This window comes from Typha angustifolia, chromosome 7 (genome assembly GCF_048772165.1).
Source record: "Typha angustifolia cultivar Huaian chromosome 7, ASM4877216v1, whole genome shotgun sequence".
Taxonomy (NCBI): domain Eukaryota; kingdom Viridiplantae; phylum Streptophyta; class Magnoliopsida; order Poales; family Typhaceae; genus Typha; species Typha angustifolia.
The window spans coordinates 13,352,923-13,371,857 of NC_133245.1; the positions used below are offsets into that span (position 1 = coordinate 13,352,923).

Consider the following 18,935-nt stretch of genomic DNA (forward strand, 5'->3'; position numbering starts at 1 on the left):
TATCTGTATGCGAGGAACCTACAAAGATATTAATCATCCAGTCTACCACTTCATGGCTTGGGTGTGTAACTAGAGGTAAATGAATCGTCTTCATGAAAGTGAATCCCCATACAGATAGAGGGGCAAGGTTGCTTCCAAAACATTGCTCAGCTAGTCGCAGACTTGATGCTTTGTGCTTGCCGAAGTATTGATGTCTGTAAATGTCTGATAAGGACATTTATCAATCTCCACATTATGATCCCACTGTAGTGTGTACCCTTCTTTTTCTTTTTTGCTTTTCACGTTTAGGAGTTGTTGAGCATGGTTGTACTCCGAAACTCATGAGAAGTTTGGTAAAGCTGCACAAAATTAATCACTAAAAGGCTCTTATTACTGATGATTGAAGTATTAGCTTACTCTTTACTTCTCGCATTTATATGTTCGACTTGTATGTCCCACAAATTAGCATTTTTTTGCTGCGTGTTTGTACATTTGCCATTACTCAGGCATAACATTCAATACCAAGTCAAATATTGGTTTAGGAAACAATCCTTAACTTAAATCAATCTTTCGTTTAGATATGCGCACATACAAGATCTGAACACGAGTTTGCAAATATAGAAAAGCATATACCAACTTATAGAAACTATCATATATTGACAACGTACTTGGTAAAAGACACCATACCAAGTTATAGAAACTACAAGTTAGAAAAAAAAATGCATGACAAACTAATGGAACAAGAAGGATGTAAATAGAACTGACTAAATAAAACTGTTAAATTGATCATTCAGATTGTTCCTACTGGAAAGTAGGATAATATGACATCCGAGCAAACCTATAATACATTCAGATGGGCAGTTGAACACTGCAAGCTGCAATGGAGTCCAGAAGCCATGTATGAGCGATAACCCGAGATCCAGTTGTAGTTGCTAATTCTTCTGCTTCCTCTTTCCTCCTCTTAATAACCTCAGCAAGGTCGTTTGGATCACTTCCTTGTGGAGGCTCTGTACTATAAAGAATTAGAGATGCTTCAGAAAGCTCGTTCTTCTTCAAGATAGATCCACCAGCAGCTAAGATCAAGTCTTCAAGGTGACCTTTGTAGTAGGGCATAAAATGACCACTGAAATAGAAGGCTAAACTTGCAAACAGCTTTGGTGCCTGCAAGAGAGCAACCATATATAAGCAGTTGGTAATATATCTACAATTTTTAATCATCTTTGAATTCAGATGTTATTCAAAAAGTCATGATGACTCATATAAGTGCCTATATATGTACATATGGAGAGAGAAATAGAGAGATAGACCTTTTGCATGGCTCTTATTCTTCCAGTTCTAGGTCCATCAAAGGACCCATGGACATCATAACTGATTTCATATGGCTCTTCAGAGACTGGATGTCTAGCTTCGAGACAAGCCTGTAGCCCTATAATTCGCAAAATGAAGAACTCAGGAAAGAGAAATCTTTTGGAAAGGAAATAATTCGCATCATAAACAACAGATGTAGATATCTGAAACAAGATAGCGTCTGCTTTTGGGAACATGGACTCTGGATAATATCCTTCTGTTGACCAATCAATACCAAATTAATGATTAAACGAAGACTATAGAGGAGCTTACTACTTTATTATGAAACATAGCCAAAGATTTAGGGGAAGATACTTACAGTCTACAGTTAAAACCCATTTCCCTCCTAGTATAGCCATAAGCACTTTGAGTGTTCTGCCACAAGCACCACGTTCATCAGTAGCAGCAATTACATGAGTGACATTTGGCTTCCAGTTATTAGCTACAGATACACCAGTTAGGTTCACAAAATCATCCAGGATTTCCTGTAAGTAACCAAATAAAACAATCAGCAATTGGATGTAAACTACAAGCAAAGAGACTAACAAGATCATCATCCCCACCTTATCTTTGCTAGAGAGGGCAGAACCACATATCATCCATTCTCTAGTCAGAGAAGATGAGGCTGCCCAGACTTCATCACTTTGTTTCTTTGAAGATGAAGTCAGGTCATCCAGCAACAAATTGGAAGATGATCTAGTAAAAGAGCAGTTATCGAGATTAGTCGTGGTGACAAAGGCAATCAGAATAGAAGTCTTTGAATGTATTAAAATAGAGAAGAAAAAAAAAAGAAATCATACAATTGACGCTTGGCCTTGATCTTATCTTTAGTCTTTGATCTATCACATGGCAATTTGTGAGAAGAATGAGCAGGACAAAGCAAAAGAAAACTAACCTGAAAAAGATAGTATATCAATTATAAGAATTGCTTTGCTGATTAAGACAAAGCTAGTATGTATTTAGCGGGGAAAAAGACTTACTGGATCCCATCGGCATTCTGGGATCTCATAGGCACATGGGACATGAAAGCTTCTACGGCAACTCTTGGCATAACAACCAAGTGCTGCACCTTTCAATCCACAGCTGCTACATTTGATCTTAGAAGCACGAGCCAATTCCGGCTCCAAATTCATAGCAGTATCACCAGAAAAGAATACTTGAGGAGCCCTGTATTGATATTAGCAGTGAACAATACGAAATATTATATAGTTGAGAAGTACATGCTAGGTAGACATTTGGTTGTGGAAATATATTACTTAATATAATGACCACAAAGTAACTTGTTAGTCAATACGTATATATTCTCTTTCTGAAGAGTAAGAGATCACAAAATCAAATGATTGTCTGTACCATTCAATGCATTTCTCATGTACATGCAGGACATTTGCTTGTCTAGCTTGATCACCTGGTACTGGTTCTCCATCAAGATAATGTAACATTGGTCCCGAAGCCTGGGGGATTCCAGTTGTACATGAAAAACAGTTAGAAGATTCAACAAAAAACACACAGGGAACTTAACATGATAAACAGATCTCTGTTAACAAGTCAATGATGAATCCTGTAGTGCGCTTGCCTGAAGGGATAATGGATTACCTCAGTGGATCTAGAAGTGTGGCAAAATGCACAATTCCCCATGCAGGCTGTGTTGTTCTGTTCCCCTGTATGTGATTTATGAAACTCTTTAGTGTCTTCAATGCTTGGGAGCAGATTTGGATTTGGAATGTGAGAAATCCTTACACTTAAAATTAGTACATTTGTCAACGTCGTCAGCGTTATCCAACTTCTGTCTCTTTGACTCTCTACATTGATCCTCTTGGTTCATTCCAACTATTGGATCTCCTCTGAATGAGCCTTTAACAGGTGATCTGCTGCTTCTCTGAACAAACACATTTGGATTAACGAGAAAAATCATTTTATGAATAAAATGCATATAATAGATATTGAAATTTCATGTTGCAGTTACTAGTAACTTCGTATGTGAGTTTGAAATTAGCACCGATTATTTGAAGCTTTCTATTGATTGACCTTTGAGATGGACTTTAGTTTTCAACAAAGTTTAAAATTACAGCAGCTTCTTCAATTTAATCTTTATTATTCTAGACTTTCTAGTTCAAACAAAATAACTTAACATCTTAGGACAGCAATCTAATAAACATCTTCACAAAGTTAGGTGGTAAAAAAAATGGATTAACTTACAGGTTCACATCTAGGGCCATTGGTTTCATAATATGAATCCCTCAGGTCACCAGAAGACTGAGAGCTACATGGTTCCTTCTGTTTGGTATACGCATCCACACCAACCTTGTCAACCTCATTGTTGCTTTCATTGATCACAAGCTCACCTGTTTCTCCATCATTACTGAATTTCCCGTCATCCATATTCCTATAGACAGGTGCGCATGAGTGTGTATATCTTGATTTTGGCCCAATCATGTTATGTATTTGATCATCTTCAAGCTTATCCACGGCACTTTTGTTCTCCGAGCCTGGACTTCCACCTGAAGGTGGTTTTTGGTCTATATATTGCAGAAGTACAAAGATATCAGAATAGTCCAGTAGAAACTGATACATATAAAAAAGTTATGCAGATCTACAAAAGTGAGTGAATGTACCAGAAATGTCAAGTTTTGGTTGTTGTGTTAGGATAGCACTGACAGAAGAATTCATGCTTCTATAAATGTTCACCATTGCTTCAATATGAGCAGCAGGTTTTAAATCTGCAATCCATTTTAGAAAATCATAAAAAGAACTAAAACTAGCATCTAAAGATCATAGTTCAAAACTGAGAATTACCTTGGTAATGGAAGGGAACTTTACAAATAGGGCAGTCATAACTATTTACTGTTCGAGCTGTGACACAAAGACTGTATGTGTCCACAGAATTCAGCATATTAGATAAATATAACTTGATTATGGTAATATTTTATAAAGTTGCAAAGAATACCTGCAAGAGATGTGATTACATGGCAACAAAGTTGGGATGCTCAGTAACTTTAAACTGCCATCAGAAAATCAAATGATAAGAACATTTACGACACGAAAGGCAGCTATAAAAGTAATCCATACGAACGTCAAGACTGTAGTTTGACATTTTATAGCGAAGCAATCAAGATCAGGGAAAACCCAAAAACATGAGAATAAACTGTTTTATGTGATAAACTGCGAGACAGTAAATACAGGTTTTTTTGTTGCTGCCTTTAATGTTTGACACATATTGTACATAAGTATGTGTAAAACATTATCTCATCTTGCAACTAGCAATCTTTCCTGCTTTTTTAGTCAGATCTTTCATCAAATTTTGCTTCCCATCTTGCATGCCTTTAAGCAGCATTGTTTGTTTAACAACTAAAAGAAAGAAGCTTTCACAGGAAAATCTGTTTAATTTCTAGTTCATGATCAAGCTTGGGGAAGAATGGACGAGTACATTATTTTTAGAACTTGGTCTATTTTCATTTTCCTTCTCTTATTTTCATTTACAAACTTTTCCATGTTATTGCATTTTCATTCGTGAGTACATTCACTTTAAGCTATACTCTACCTATCAACCCCTGTTGGTTGTACCAAGGCAGATGCTTAGGTCCAAAGCAAACTTAGCTCTCCTTTTTATGTCTTTCTCTTAATTATAAGTTCATCTATCCCGCATATTTCCCCATTATATCACACGTTAAACAGTACTGGATATGTCTCGCTAATGAACATAGTAGATCCATTTTTATCAATAATTTCCTGACAGGGGTGAAAGGATAGTAGCAAAATTATGATCCACCAAAAGCTTCTTCTCCACAAAAAGAAATCAAATCTTTGTAATCTCACCAACTCGTATCAGCATAGCAGTCTAACGAAAGGAAAAACCCTTAAGAAATATGAGCCAAGAATCAAATCTTTGTATCATTTCTATAACAACCGTAGTCAATTTTAGAGCCAACTAAAGATTCTATTCAGAAAAGAAAAGACGGGAAGGGAATCGCAGATACCAAATGGGGCATGTCAACTCCAGCTCCATCTTCTGTAGATTGAGAACCAAAGGGTTCACGCATCTCCTGAAGCTCTCCATCTCCGCCATCTCTCTCTCTCTCTCTCTCTCTCTCTCTCTCTCTCTCTCTCTCTCTCTCTCTCTCTCTCTCTCTCTCTCTCTCGGAAGTGGTCAGGTTTGGCTTCCTTAAAAAAGAAGAGAGGGGCACGAAATGTTAAGTATACGTGGACGTCATAGATCCGTGCGCGGAAATATTTCAGACAAGAAAAGGCGGGGGCTTCGCGCGGGTGGGAGCCAATTAAATGGTCTGAGAGCGCGCGCGAAATTCTAATCGGTTTTGTTTTGAGGGGCATTGGAGGTAAATTTGCAGCGGTTTTCGTTCTAACGTTCTATGTCATGCAGCAGATCACCTGCAGCCCCGAATGCAGGAACTTACTGTAGCAGGGGTACTTGGCTGCCTTCGATTACCTGAAATATAACATTCTAAACCTATTTTTACTTAAAATGCTGGATAATTTGGCAGCCAATTAGAACTACAAATATACAATTGGATCTCAAAAATTTAATATAAACTTAAAACAAGCATAGTATAAATGTTTCACGTAGGCTTTTAATAATACTTCAGTTCCAACTACCTCCTATCCTTAGATGATTTTTTATGCATACTACGTGTGGCTCATTGCTGACCTTATAGCTGTGCATCCATATTTTCACTTTAACTTTTGCTCAGCTTCATGTTATCATCATCACTATACGCAAGTCCCACCTCCTATAAGCTCCTCTTCTTCTCCTATTTGCCAGACTCTTATTCTATATATACAGACTTCCCTTGTGAAATAAGCCTACGGTTGATCTCTTCTATGGCAGGATGACTAAATTACCTCAGCCATGGAAACTTCACTGAAGAGGAAAACAGGATCCACTGCGATATGTACAACAAAAAAGGAGGCTGGTATATAATTGTACTTCGATCTCTTCTTCATTTCGTGTTCTTTTTGTACATTACTCACTAAGTATGGCCTTCACTGAATCAGCTACTATGTTCATTGTTTCACTCGATTTTTAACGTCTCATTTCATCTTTAACTAGCAACTGCCTGGAAGAACTGATCAGTTTGGCCAGAAAGAAACCACTGGAACTGCAAGCTCCAGTCTCCAGAGGAAGAAGTTTATCCCCAAAACGACAGAAGCTTCAACTGAGACATCACTAACCAAGTGGCAAGTGCCTCGTTTTCAGATCACTCCATTAGAAGTCAGGAATGCTCTGGAATCATTCCAGAGACAGGAGTTAGATTTAGTCACGAAGGAAGTCAGCTCTTTGCAATACCGGTTTCAGATTCCACAACAACGTTGTCGACTTCGAGTACATTGATGGAGAATGGACAAGTACTAGATTTAATGAGTTAGTCAGTTGGTACATCATGTCTCCAACTCATGAACTCGAAGTAGATTTATGTTAGTTACTGATATGGATGGCATAAACAGCTATCTTTCCTGGTTGGACAACCAGCCATGACTATGAGAAAATACATGAGAAGTTAGACTATTTAGTATCTTCTTATCTTCCTCTCACTATTGGCGAAGAATTCTATGCATTACCACAGCTCATTCCTTTAGTGAAGGCCTCGTCCATTTGGTTAAGAGTAATTCACAAACTACAGTGCACCTGTAAAGGATGAATTAAACCTACTCTCTATAAGTTACTCAAAGAAGAAATAGGGGGGAAAATAAATAAAGTTACAGTCTTACAAATTTTGTACAACCAATAAGTAGAAGGAAATCTTCCTGAAGCTTCCAGAGATCTCTCAATCTTTCTAGTGGTAAAAGTTTTGGCTATGCAGCAATTCCACAGCTGCAGCTACAACACCCTTTCCCTCTGCAGGAACATCGAGCCCCGGATCCTCAATTTTCCTCTGAAGAAGTTTGTCCAATTCCCCTCTCAACCTCTGTTGGAACAAAAACCAAGACAGTTAAGAGATAAGGATACAGTTTCAGGATGAGAAAATGTATCAAGTAGGCAATATTTTCTATTTCATCCTGTGCAATTCTTTTCTTGCCTGTACTTCTTTTCTTAAGATTAACAGTGCACAAGAAGTTCAACAAGAGTAATTTCTTTGGTGTTATGGTAAACTACAATATGCAGCTTCAGCATTGATATTAAATGCTAGGTATTCCAGATTTTCACCAACTTGAAACTTAGAACCACTTCTACAGTATCTCGACTAGATCAATGTCCCTTTGAATTGCGATATGCTCCACAATTTGAATAACTTTTTCTTTCTGCTTTTCCCTTCTTGAAGAGAGAAAACAAGGCCAAGGTGTGGATTATTAGATAACTATAGCAGAACATGCTGAACTTCCTGTGCATTTGATCTTTTCAGTTGTTTGTACAGCTAAATAACAACCTTCAGATCATGTTGGTAATTCATGGTTACTAGTATGAGCATGATGTCTTACACACAGATCAGTTGTGCAATAGTAGTTTTGAGAGCCTATTTTACCTGAATAAGCTGTATTACACTCTTTGGTGCGGAGAAATGAAGGTAGCCACCTAACATCTCAAAGCCTTCTCCAGATTTGCTTGGATTGAGAGAGCCGCCAAAGAGAAGCAAAGCATAATCTGATATATTTGTTGAATCCCGAATATAAATGCTTGTAGTTTTAACTTTTTCACTATAAACCATGTAAGGCAATGGGAACTGGTGAACCCCTGCATTAACAGATGATGGGTGGATATCGACTTTTCCAACATCTTTACTATAGAAAGCAGTCCTCTTCCCTCTTCTTTTGCACTGAATTACATTGGGATAAAGCCCAGCACAGAGAATAGCACATACCATTTCTAAATCATCTCCGTAATGATTATATGCCTGGAAAAAGCATAAGCTCAGGAATATTAGTAACTGAATAGAATTGAACTGTTGAACTTCACAATCATAAATATCATCACAAAGGGCCAACTTTGTAAAGATCCTAAGCTTCTGAAAATTGGAATACAGATAAGTTACATTAACCCAGCACCCCCGACTATCCTTGTAATCATAGATCTGTGATGATTTGACATACAAGCATTAAATTTTCACTTGGGTGAGACCAAATCCTTAAACCAAGTCTTTTGATATTGTTTCCGTATCTTCCCACTGTCTTAGCATGGAAACTGCAGAAAAATCTTTTTTCTTCAAGCATTAAAACTCAGTTTTGATTCATCTGTAGATGATCCTTAATCTATTGGTTGGTCCACAAAATTTACTATCCAAGATAATGTTTCTGCAATAAAATTACAGACTTGGGAATTGGATTGATGTTTCATATAAGAAAAATGCTTTCCTGTTTTGTGTTTGATCTCTCCAGGAAAATCCTTTCCACATCTAACATCACCAAGTTTTTGTCACTTCTGAAAAAAATTGCAGTGACAAAAGTAGGAGTAAAGAAGTTCTGAAAAGTTACCCTCAATTGTAAGTCTTCATGTAACCATGAAAGAAGAGTATACCAACGTGGATACACTAATAGTTACAGTGGAAGTTGCTGGAAAAATCTTCAACAAAATTTTATAGTTTCCTTCCCAAAGATGAGTATATATTGGCAACATCAAGTGCACATAAACAAAGAATACTGATTCTAGAATCAGAAAGTTCCATTAAAACCAAAGAAATATCACAGCTGTGCATGAAATGTAGTGAGTTGAACAGTTCTAAAGCAGCTACAATCAGTGTGGATATACTCAGGCATAGGCGAAGGATAGGAGTCAAGTTCAAGCCTTATTAAACTACGATGAACCAAAGAGAAGAAATTCAACTAGCATGTAGGGCTATTGTGTATGAAAAAGATCTGAAGAAAAAGTTGAAGAGGCATACCTTTGCTCCTTTAGCCTTGTTCACAAAACCTATGTCAGATAATAGATCAACAAATTGATTTCTCATGTCCTCCATCATCTGCAATGTTATTGGGGATAAAAAGTTCTCCCAACAGAAAGCACGTTCTCTTCCACTACGTCTTGCATCCTTCCATGCTTCAAACGCTTTCAAAAGAGCAATATGATCGCTGCAAAAAGTTTAAGAGTACATACAGGTACCATCAGCATTTAGCAAGCGTAGACAAAGATTAAGAAGAGTGCTTCAACAAGGTCAAAATGAAATTTCTAGAAGTTGGACCAAAAGAATTTTCAGCCACCAACTGTTAAGTCCTGTGAGTCTGAGACAACTTACATGCCAACTGGCTGATTTTTTTAATGTTCTCCTCTCAAGAATACAAGCTTCAGAATTCAAATATTATCCTTCGGTTGGTTTTATTGATACGTAGAGTTGGTTAAATACTTCCAGAACATATATTACTAGATAAATTTATAACTTGTTGAAATTGATCAATCAAGGGGAAGACAGATTTCAGTTATTTTGCAATTGTATATCTGTATCTAATTGTTCTTCCACTCCATCACATCGTTGTCTTAGTGACGGATCTTGTTATAAATTGATTAGAGGGGTTATGTTACAATAGGAGACTTCAATATCACTAGATTAATTGACGATAAGAGAGAATGGGAAATGTTCATGGTATGAGTCATGCAAGGAAGTGGATGGACCAACCTGCAAGAATCACCAGCAAAGGATCTTTTGGCAGCATCAGCTTCTTCTTTTCTGTTTATTGGCAGTACAAATGGGTCACGATGTGCAAGAGCAGCAGCAATCGTTAATGCTGGATTTAGACATTGAAAGATAGAACCCATGAGTAGCATCTTTCCAATATTTGGATCCAGTGGCAGTGTGCAGAGATGACGCCCTGTAACAGTCAAGAAAAGGAAAACAAACTGAGGAGAAAACCCCAAAAGAGCAATGTATCAACGGAACTCTAAGTTTAAATTATAGAAAATCTTTCATGAGAATGTAGTTATATTACACACCAAGAGGAGTAAGTTCCTCCTCTCCATCTAGCGCACCAATAGTTTTGAGAAGCTCAATTGCATTTTTGACAGAAAGTGGATCAGGCGGTTGCAATGCCTTGGCTAAAAAAGAGGCAACTGCTCCAAGCTGTAAGCTTTTAATATTTAGACATAGTTCTTGCAAAGGAGTTCGAAGAATTTCAGGCAATTGATACTGCATCATGGCATCATGAATAATTTTTGGGTACAACCTATAGCAAACACCGGGTTGTACACGCCCTGCACGCCCCCGCCTCTGTACAAGCAGGCTTGTTATCAAGAGAACATGGCCAACTAGCAGAACATAACAAAAGCAGTAAAAGAGTCTGCACGTAGTAATATACCTGATGTGCAGAAGCTTTTGATATCCATGAGGGTATCAAGCATGCCAGCTTGTTCAGAGCATCATAACTTGTCTCCTTTGCCTTCCCACAATCAATGACATACACCACATCATCTATGGTAATACTACTTTCTGCAATATTTGTTGCTAACACAATTTTTCTGCAATTATACACAAAATAAAACAATATTGTCATCTTCACGTGCTATTTCTCCTGGATGATTTGATAGGCTTATATGGAGCAACTGAAAAGTGAATATGCAACTATTGGAAGAGGCCTTAATGGTAATTCAAAATTGCAGGAAGCTGCACGAGAGGAACAAAACAAGAAATGTACAATGGATGAACATTATGCAGTTAACTTAGACGAATGGTGATATAGAGCAGAGAAAAGATAAAGCCTGACGGTCTTTCATGTTATCTTCCCTATCATCTGCTTTGAGTGCTAAGAATATGAGCTATCCAGGTTTAATTTCCGTTTGCTTTAATGACAACTCCTGCTTCTGTCAGCATGCATCATACTCACACTTTTCTCCAAGACAAAGATCAGAAGAATCACATTGGATCAGTGGATAGCAAACCTAAAAGTTTACCCAGAGAAATGGCAATTGATATTCTTTGAGGCTATTATCAACTTGGAAATTAATTACACCTAGATCATAAAGACTTCAATAGTTCATGTTATTGTTCAAGGAAAGGTATTTCTACATCTAAGAACATTAACGATTCTGTTATTACTGTGAGGACAGTTAAGAAGCAGGTTGATTCCAGATATATGTTCCAGATAAATGTAATGGCAGCAACAAGAAAGCTTAACTATTTGAATTTTGTATCTTTGCAGCAGTTGCAGATGAACCTATAGAACACTTCTGGAAAGGAAAGGTATGTGATTCCCTGATTATTTTATCGGCAAAACCATCGATTTACTTGCCAAAGCACTTGGCAATCAGCATTTTAGCATGACCCAGCATAGGGCAAGCTTGACACTTGGGAAAAATAGGCATGCCGCTTGTAAAGAAGCCCTATCATTTCAGATTTGCTCATGGCAGCCTTCAGCATAAAAGACATGAGCAAAACATGGTTCAATATGTCCCTAAACAAGATTCTTAGTCCATAGGCAAGATCAAGTTAGGATTAAACATTATAGTGGATTTCAGGATTGAAAGATTTTACATGGAATGCAATGAGCTGCAAATTCCTAAAATCCAGAAAAAAGTAACTAGACAGATATTGAGCTGATAGGTATTAAAAAATACTGCTTCTGTCATATCAGATTTATAACCCAATCAAGAATGAAAATTTTGTGATACCATTAAACAACTTAGTGAAATATATAAATTGTGTGTGCATCTCTATCTGAAGCAGCATTAGACTCCAAATAACATGAGTCAAAGAGCCACATTATATTCAATAATGCAAAGTTGTAAACCAAAATAATGCGAGTATACATATCCAGCACTTTCAAAATATTATAAGTCAGACTCTCTACAGCCGTCAGACTTCAACAAAAATTACTTGATGTGTTATCAAACAAATAGGAGACAAGGAGAAGAAGAAACGACAGCACTTGCCTCATATTACTTGCTGGTCTATCAAAAATCTCACGCTGATTGATGGTAGGCATTGAACCATGCAATGGAAGAACTATAAACTTGCTAGAATTTCCAAGAAGGTTATTTCCCTTAATCCTGTCAAGCAGCTTAGATATTTCATCCCAACCTGTGAGGAATACTAGGATAGCACCATCTCCTTCATTTCGACAAATATATTCAATAGTGCTTTCCACCTGCATATTCACATAAAGAGTGATCACCTTGCATGCAAATTTCAAATGCTTACATGCAAAAGAAAGGCAACCAAAAAAGACTTATTTATTCAACAGTACTCAGAAAGAATTTGTAGGTAAAATGTCAGCTAGGGATTTTCCTCAAGTTGGAATACTTAAATGTTGCTGTCACTACTCACATGAACTATGAACAGTCGCACAACACATGGGAGAATCATGCGTTTATATCATAATCAATCATTTTATAAGTTATGTATATCTCTTCTTTGCTCCCAATATTATTAACTCACAAATTATGATAAAGAATTAGCTTTATTGATGAATATTGCTTAGGGTATACTCTCATATGTTGTACAAACAAACAAACAAACAAACACACACATATATATGTTATGTGCATCACTAATTTGTCGTACCGGTGGATATGTGTGGATATGTATCGTGTATATCCATCATCCTGCATCTTTATTCATGCTTCATAATTTGAACTTTAACAAAAGGATGGCCCTTAACAACTTTAGCTTTTTCAGGACTGACTATTATATTCTTCCCTCAAATCACCGTTAGAAAATTCAAGGGACTAATTTTATGACAAACAACTCTCAGTTTCAGTTTGACCATAATAAACACCAACGCTAATATTCTTTCATTCTTCAAATGTGTCAAGAAGTTAGAAGTTTCGAAGAATTTACAAGTTCTGCTAATTCTAAACAATGTGGCAACTAAGCTCTAAAGAACTTAAAGGAATTTAGTTAAAGAAAAAAAAAAGGAAAAATCCGCAGTAAGATCTTGTAAACCTCATGTCTCATTGACATCTAGGGGAAGCTTAGTTTGAGAATAGTGTGCAACATAATTATTAATACCTGATTTATGACCAGAACACATTTTCAAATGAATAGCTCACAGAAGTCAAACCCCACTTATATGAAGTTTCATATTCTCCTTTTTATTCTTGTATAAAATCTTTGAGATTATGTTGAATAATTACTCTATGGCATATTATGCCCAATATAGGTTAGGTAGACACTTAGTATTTCAGATAACTATCACTGTCAGTTCTTCACAATTATGCTTCAAATTAAAAAGCTGCTCCACCAATATTAAACTCAAATATAAGCAAAAAGTAAAGTTGGCTGCTCCAAATGTAAACATTGCTGATTGACCACACCAAAGTCAATAAACCTGCAGACATTGTGTAATCTACGACACCAAGTTTACAGTCAAACATTAAAAAAAGCTCCAAGCTACTTAACAAGGCCCAAGTCTAACTGTGCACCAGCCCAAGCTTCAAGAGATTGCCTTGTAGATATGCTGTAGCTTTTGTACTTACTATCAATATCAACATCCTAAGGGGAAAGGAACAAAGAGAAGTGTTGCGTCAGAATAAAAGTTGATGACCAAACAAGAAAAGAAATGAAATAGCATAACAAGATCAAACAACATAAATTGCAATGTTTCATCAGAATAAAATATTGACCATCATTAGGAAGCTATTGTTCCGAAAATTAATAAAATTTGAGAAAACTGTTTGTGGTTTTGCCAAAGTTTCTGGTTTGCCTTTTTAACAAGGGAAAAACAAGAGCAAACATCTAAGAAAATTACGTTCTGGTGAACTTTTCTTATTGGTAGATGAGTCTTATAATTCAGAGAAGTGGTACTCATAAGGATGAAATGATTCAAGACAATGCAAACTCATTTATTTAGTAAAATTACTAGCCTGCATTTATAAAAGAAACTTTTGTAACAGCAATCAGCAACCTCGGTCAATAATGACGAGCGGAAAAAGAGGAGTCACCAACACCAAAGAAAAAGTAAGTTGCTTCTCGAAGGACGAGTTCAGAATGAAGTGCAAGAATCCAGGATCACCTCGAACATTTCTGTCAGTGGGTCAGTTTTTGTTGAAATTTGTCTTCTCCTTCTAGAGTTCCCTGGGTGATTATCAAATTCTGATTTGATTTTGTAACGGGTTTTTTCCAGGATGTCTTCTAGAAACACTTCTGTGACAGGGAAAGTCAATCCCTACACAAACAAAAAGAAGATGACTAATGTTCAAATAATCGAAGTACTAATGCAAGTAAATCTTCTATTTATTCTGCACATATAAGATAAAAATTACCGGGATATGGATAACGGGAGCATTCCCGAAATATTTGGAGAAGAGATCTGCATTTATGGTTGCACTCATCAATATAAGACGAAGATCAGGACGGCGGGGAAGAAGGTCCCGCAAAATTATGATAAGGAAATCCTCATTCATGCCCCTCTCATGGATTTCATCCACTAGTAAATGACTTATGCCCGCTAACTCAGGTTCCTGAACCTGCATTTCAAATCCAATAGAAACAGCAAAGAGGATAGTTTAAAAGTAGATTTTCACAGGATATAACATCATAAACACTGGCTACTCAGAAATATGAAAAAGATAGATGTATGACAAAGTTAGATAGTCAGAGAACTGTCAAATCATGCTGACAGGACTACCACAGAAGAAGATGCAATTTGACACCATATTAGCATGGACGAAATATTGGACTTCATGCAATATAGAGTGATCCCACAATTATATACTTTCTCCACCTATATGCATTGTAGGTATCTTAAGTATGAGTTAAGAAACAAAAATACATGAACCAAGAATTGATCTGCATGTGGTACGGCCATGCCAGCTGGCTCGGCACCTATTAGCAGCAATGCTTCATTAGAAGGCATATCGGTGGGCAACATGCCAAGAAATAAAACAGTAAATAGGTAGCATAACAAGATAACAGCAGTCACAGAGATATTCACAGTTGTAATAAAAATAAAACTGATAAATAAATTGAAACATTGGCATAACACTTCTGTTGTCCTAGATGCTTAGATAGACGTCAAAACAGTAAGCTCAATATCTTGTATCAAATGGACACTCAAGTATGGCGAAATCTAAAGTCACAAAATAATTAGGAAAATAGCAAACTAACTTGCAAAAGAAAAAAAATTACCAGGAAATTAACTAGGAATGGAGCTTCAGAGAAAAGGAAAAATAACAAAAAGAGGCACATATTTGGCTTGTATTATATCAAAATGACTCCAGTGAAAGTTTGTAGGCTGTAGCATACCAGTCTACGAAGTAGTACTCCAGTAGTACAGAATAAAAGTCGAGTTTGTGCAGAACGTTTTGCTTCCAAACGGATTTGGTAGCCAACAGTTTCTCCCAGATTCTCACCCCTTTCAGAAGCAATTCGTGCTGCAACAGATATGGCTGATATACGGCGAGGTTGAGTACAAATTATGTTGCAATTGGCTCCTCGTAGATTTTCTATCTCTTCCTCCAATATGAATTGTGGTAATTGTGTTGTTTTCCCACAACCTGTCTCACCAGAAACAACGAGTACCTACATAACTAAGGCCTTGATCAGAAGACAAGAAAATGTAGCAAACTCTCTACTCAAAGAACAATATCATATAGGAGACTCAGGCTAAAAGAGAACTACAGTTTAGCAAATAAACTCCAATTTAAGCAATATAAAGCATAAATTTACTGTCATCTAAAACGAGTGATATAACAACATAATCATAAGCAAATCATGATGAGTAACAAAGTCAACAAATAAAAAACAACAACTGCACCATAAGCAACGTTCTTGAGATTAGTAGTACTACAAGATCTTGTAGAACATTGAAAAGTGAAAATTACTCTTTGTATCACAGTATCACTGGCACTACAATGCATACTTTAATAGGTAATTAATTGAGCACAAAGAATATACTAACTAAGGATACTAATCCTGTGGCCCACCATAACCAACTAGCAGATTTTAGATTTTGTTCCACCATATCTACTAAAAATCCAACCTCTCAATAAGAAGAAACACAAGATTCACCCTTCCATGCCACAAGTGAACACTGGTCAGGAAGATCTTTACCTGATTGGCTGTCACGGCTTTCAAAAATTCATCTTTGACTTTGTAAGCAGGCAACTTTTCCCTGAAAGACTGCATCGCTCTAGCACTTGGTGTTGCCTGTAAGGAAGGACAGGTCAGACACACTCTGAAAACCAATCCTAAACAAAGTTATCATTGTTTCACTACAGGACTAAATTGAGGTCATCTAGGAAGCAAATAGCATCAGCAAGACGTACCTTCTTGGATTTTTGCAAGTCCCTTAGTTCAGCACTGAACTTTTGCTTGACAGCATCTACATCTGATGTTGACTCAGATTTAGTCACAGATGTGCCAGCTAAAGACTGCTTGTAAATATTAGCAGATGTGCCAGCAGAATCATTTATGGTCAATATTTCTTTTGATCGTGCTAAAATATTTTCAACTCTTCTCTCAGTTTCTGTGGACATCTTAATCTGCAATCAATATGAAGCAGTACAAGATTATAGGTGCTGGGCGGTGAAATACATCCTCTAATTACTCACATCATAATACCTCTTTTTGTGTTGATCCATGCCGTTCATCAAGATCTGCACGGTAATCTGGCAATGGGACTTTGCTGACAACTAGTGTCTTCCCTTTGTTATATGCATTGCTATCATCAGGAAAAGTAAACCAAGAGAAGGAAAATTCTGTTAGGTTTGCACATATGTAATGTGTCATCCAATCTATAAACAAGAAAGACAGATACAACAAGTCCTAATCAAGAAAACTGTAAGTCCAGATCCTGTCTGGTTTCGATAAAGAAAGGATAGTTTTCATTTTAACACCAGAATGCACTTGCAATTATGTCTGAAAGCTACAACAGTTTCACATTCCTTGGCAATTAAATAAGAAAAAATGGAGTAAAGAGAAGCGACAAGTACATACAACAACTAAAAGGAAAATCTGAGTAGATTAAAAAGTATGATGAAAGTAAAAGAGAGAAAACATAAGAGTTCAAAACTTACAAGTGAAGGCCTAAAGTCTGAGCCATATCTGCAAGAGTATTTTGACCATCACGCCCGAAATTCCGCTTAATTATCAGCTCCTGCTGGCCACCTTGTTTCAATTGGTTTATCTTACTCCACCATTCATCCTCATCCAGCTTTTCCACCTGGAAAATGTAATGGAAAGAGTAATTAGAAATTAGTAAAAGATATGCAGATCGTAAGAAGTAAGAGTAACTAAAAATATAACAAAGAAACAAGTATAGAAATAAAAGCATATAGAATCTAAAAAACACAGAAGCAAATTGATAGGGTTTTTTATCCAGTGTAGTAACTAGTAATATGATATTATGATACTTCTCCAAGCCTATGGAAGTAGGCTCTCTCCCCAAGGATCCAAATATGTCAAACTTAGCTCAGTAAAGCTTGAGTTGACTTAAGAAACTTAGCTCAGAAAGACTGACTCCCGAAGAAAAAGAAGCCATTATACAATGGAACAAAAATAATATAGCTCAAAATGGATGCAGATGAGGGGAATTTGAACTATCAAACTCCAAAACAGAAGGGATATCTTTACCAATTGGACTACAAGATTGTAATAATTTCTCTAGGATAAGTACTTATTTATGCACCCATTTATTTACTTGGCGCTAAATTGAAATGACATCAGCTCAGAGCTCAGCTTGTTTAATATATCAGAAAGCTTAAGCCAAGCACAAGCATCTGAGGGCAACAAGCTTGTTCGATACCCCTATCCCTCAATATATGTTATCATGAGAAAAAGAACTTTGAGTCGATCCTAATTATTCCAGACCAAAAAGGAACGATAGATTTTCTGTAGCTTAAGAGGCGTGCAGATTTGCCTACTAATCCTTTCAGATACGAATAATTCCAAACTAGTGGTCCATATTTAGTGAGTCGATTCTACTGCTATAAATGGGAAAAGTGCATATTTACAATGCTAATTCCTCAAGATAACATTTACAAGTGAAATGGCATCCCAATAAGGAGAATCAACAGATGTTTGAAAAGAAAAGAATCGGGAGGAAAGTTCTTGATGGCAATAAAATGTCAAAAAAAAGTGATAAGAATGTTACGTTACAACTTATACCAGATTATGTGAAACATTCTAAAAGGTACATGGTGCTAATAATCCACTAAGATATCAAAGAGAATTGAGAGAAACCAATCCTTTCGAAAGAAGGGTCTCACACTTAACAAACAGGATAGTTGCGAAAGCATAAAAAAGATAAGACTTGCTTCGCTATTATGAGAAATCCATTGAGTATTAATAAAATATCCACCCCACAAATTTTCTTTTGGTACCAAAAGATCATCTGATCAAAGAAGCAAGAAGGCACTAAATTCGCGACAAAGAAAGAAGGACATGGAAACCGACCTCACCAGCCATCTGGCGGAGACGCTCGGCTCTCCATTGGGGATCCCACCACCTCTGCTGCCCGCCGCCTCCTCTTCCTCCGCCGCCGCCACCTCTTCCTCTCCCGCCGCCACCTCTCCCGCCGCCGCCGCCTCTACGGCCTCCCTGGTAGTTAGGGCGGTACGACATGGGGCGAAGAGGGACACTTCTTCTCAGGTAGAGAGGGAGGTGTAGGTTTAGTGTCCTGGAAGACGCGTAGAGGTGACTGCCCAAACGGCAGCACACGGACATCTAAAATAAATACCACGAAGAAACGAGTAAGCGAGGGTATTGTAGTATTTGCGATCGATTCGATTCACAACGATT

The 18,935-nt window shown here is 37.1% G+C and overlaps 2 protein-coding genes across 4 annotated transcripts; both read right to left on the reverse strand.

The window, feature by feature from the left end:
• Positions 1-469: 469 nt before the first annotated feature.
• On the reverse strand, positions 470-5,444 carry LOC140761948 (BRCA1-associated RING domain protein 1). Its single transcript, XM_073099499.1, has 14 exons — positions 5,301-5,444; positions 4,271-4,324; positions 4,120-4,190; positions 3,939-4,043; positions 3,523-3,842; positions 3,064-3,202; positions 2,920-2,984; positions 2,677-2,777; positions 2,307-2,493; positions 2,127-2,221; positions 1,890-2,022; positions 1,646-1,811; positions 1,287-1,405; positions 470-1,140 (listed from the first exon to the last, which is right to left on the reverse strand). The coding sequence occupies exons 1-14, from the start codon at positions 5,387-5,389 to the stop codon at positions 829-831; spliced, it is 1,956 nt and encodes a 651-aa protein (XP_072955600.1). The 5' UTR covers positions 5,390-5,444; the 3' UTR covers positions 470-828.
• A 1,301-nt stretch (positions 5,445-6,745) lies between these two features.
• LOC140762800 (DExH-box ATP-dependent RNA helicase DExH1) lies at positions 6,746-18,852 on the reverse strand. 3 transcript variants are annotated; one of them, XR_012104751.1, is made up of 17 exons: positions 18,591-18,852; positions 17,213-17,358; positions 16,758-16,857; positions 16,463-16,678; positions 16,248-16,343; positions 15,441-15,716; positions 14,459-14,662; positions 14,209-14,361; positions 13,596-13,688; positions 12,128-12,342; positions 10,558-10,717; positions 10,196-10,469; positions 9,882-10,074; positions 9,153-9,339; positions 7,800-8,168; positions 7,048-7,244; positions 6,746-6,984 (listed from the first exon to the last, which is right to left on the reverse strand). XR_012104751.1 is itself a non-coding variant. In XM_073100754.1 (16 exons), the coding sequence occupies exons 1-16, from the start codon at positions 18,756-18,758 to the stop codon at positions 7,113-7,115; spliced, it is 2,982 nt and encodes a 993-aa protein (XP_072956855.1). In that variant the 5' UTR covers positions 18,759-18,851; the 3' UTR covers positions 6,999-7,112. The 3 variants fall into 3 exon arrangements, 1 of the variants encoding a protein (XP_072956855.1); XR_012104750.1 differs by having other exon boundaries at positions 6,747-6,964; XM_073100754.1 differs by lacking the exon at positions 6,746-6,984 and having other exon boundaries at positions 6,999-7,244; positions 18,591-18,851.
• Positions 18,853-18,935: the final 83 nt, after the last annotated feature.

Excerpts from the sequence above, each read along its gene's own strand:
- LOC140761948 (XM_073099499.1), bottom strand. The coding sequence starts at position 5,389 with ATGGCGGAGATGGAGAGCTTCAGGAGATGCGTGAACCCTTTGGTTCTC. Across the intron at positions 3,843-3,938 it reads ACCAAAACTTGACATTTCTG|ACCAAAAACCACCTTCAGGT; the intron begins GTACATTCACTC and ends TGCAATATATAG. Across the intron at positions 2,778-2,919 it reads ACACTTCTAGATCCACTGAG|GCTTCGGGACCAATGTTACA; the intron begins GTAATCCATTAT and ends GGAATCCCCCAG.
- LOC140762800 (XM_073100754.1), bottom strand. The coding sequence starts at position 18,758 with ATGTCGTACCGCCCTAACTACCAGGGAGGCCGTAGAGGCGGCGGCGGC. Across the intron at positions 17,359-18,590 it reads TCCGCCAGATGGCTGGTGAG|GTGGAAAAGCTGGATGAGGA; the intron begins GTCGGTTTCCAT and ends TACATTTTCCAG. Across the intron at positions 14,362-14,458 it reads CTCCCGTTATCCATATCCCG|GGATTGACTTTCCCTGTCAC; the intron begins GTAATTTTTATC and ends TTGTTTGTGTAG.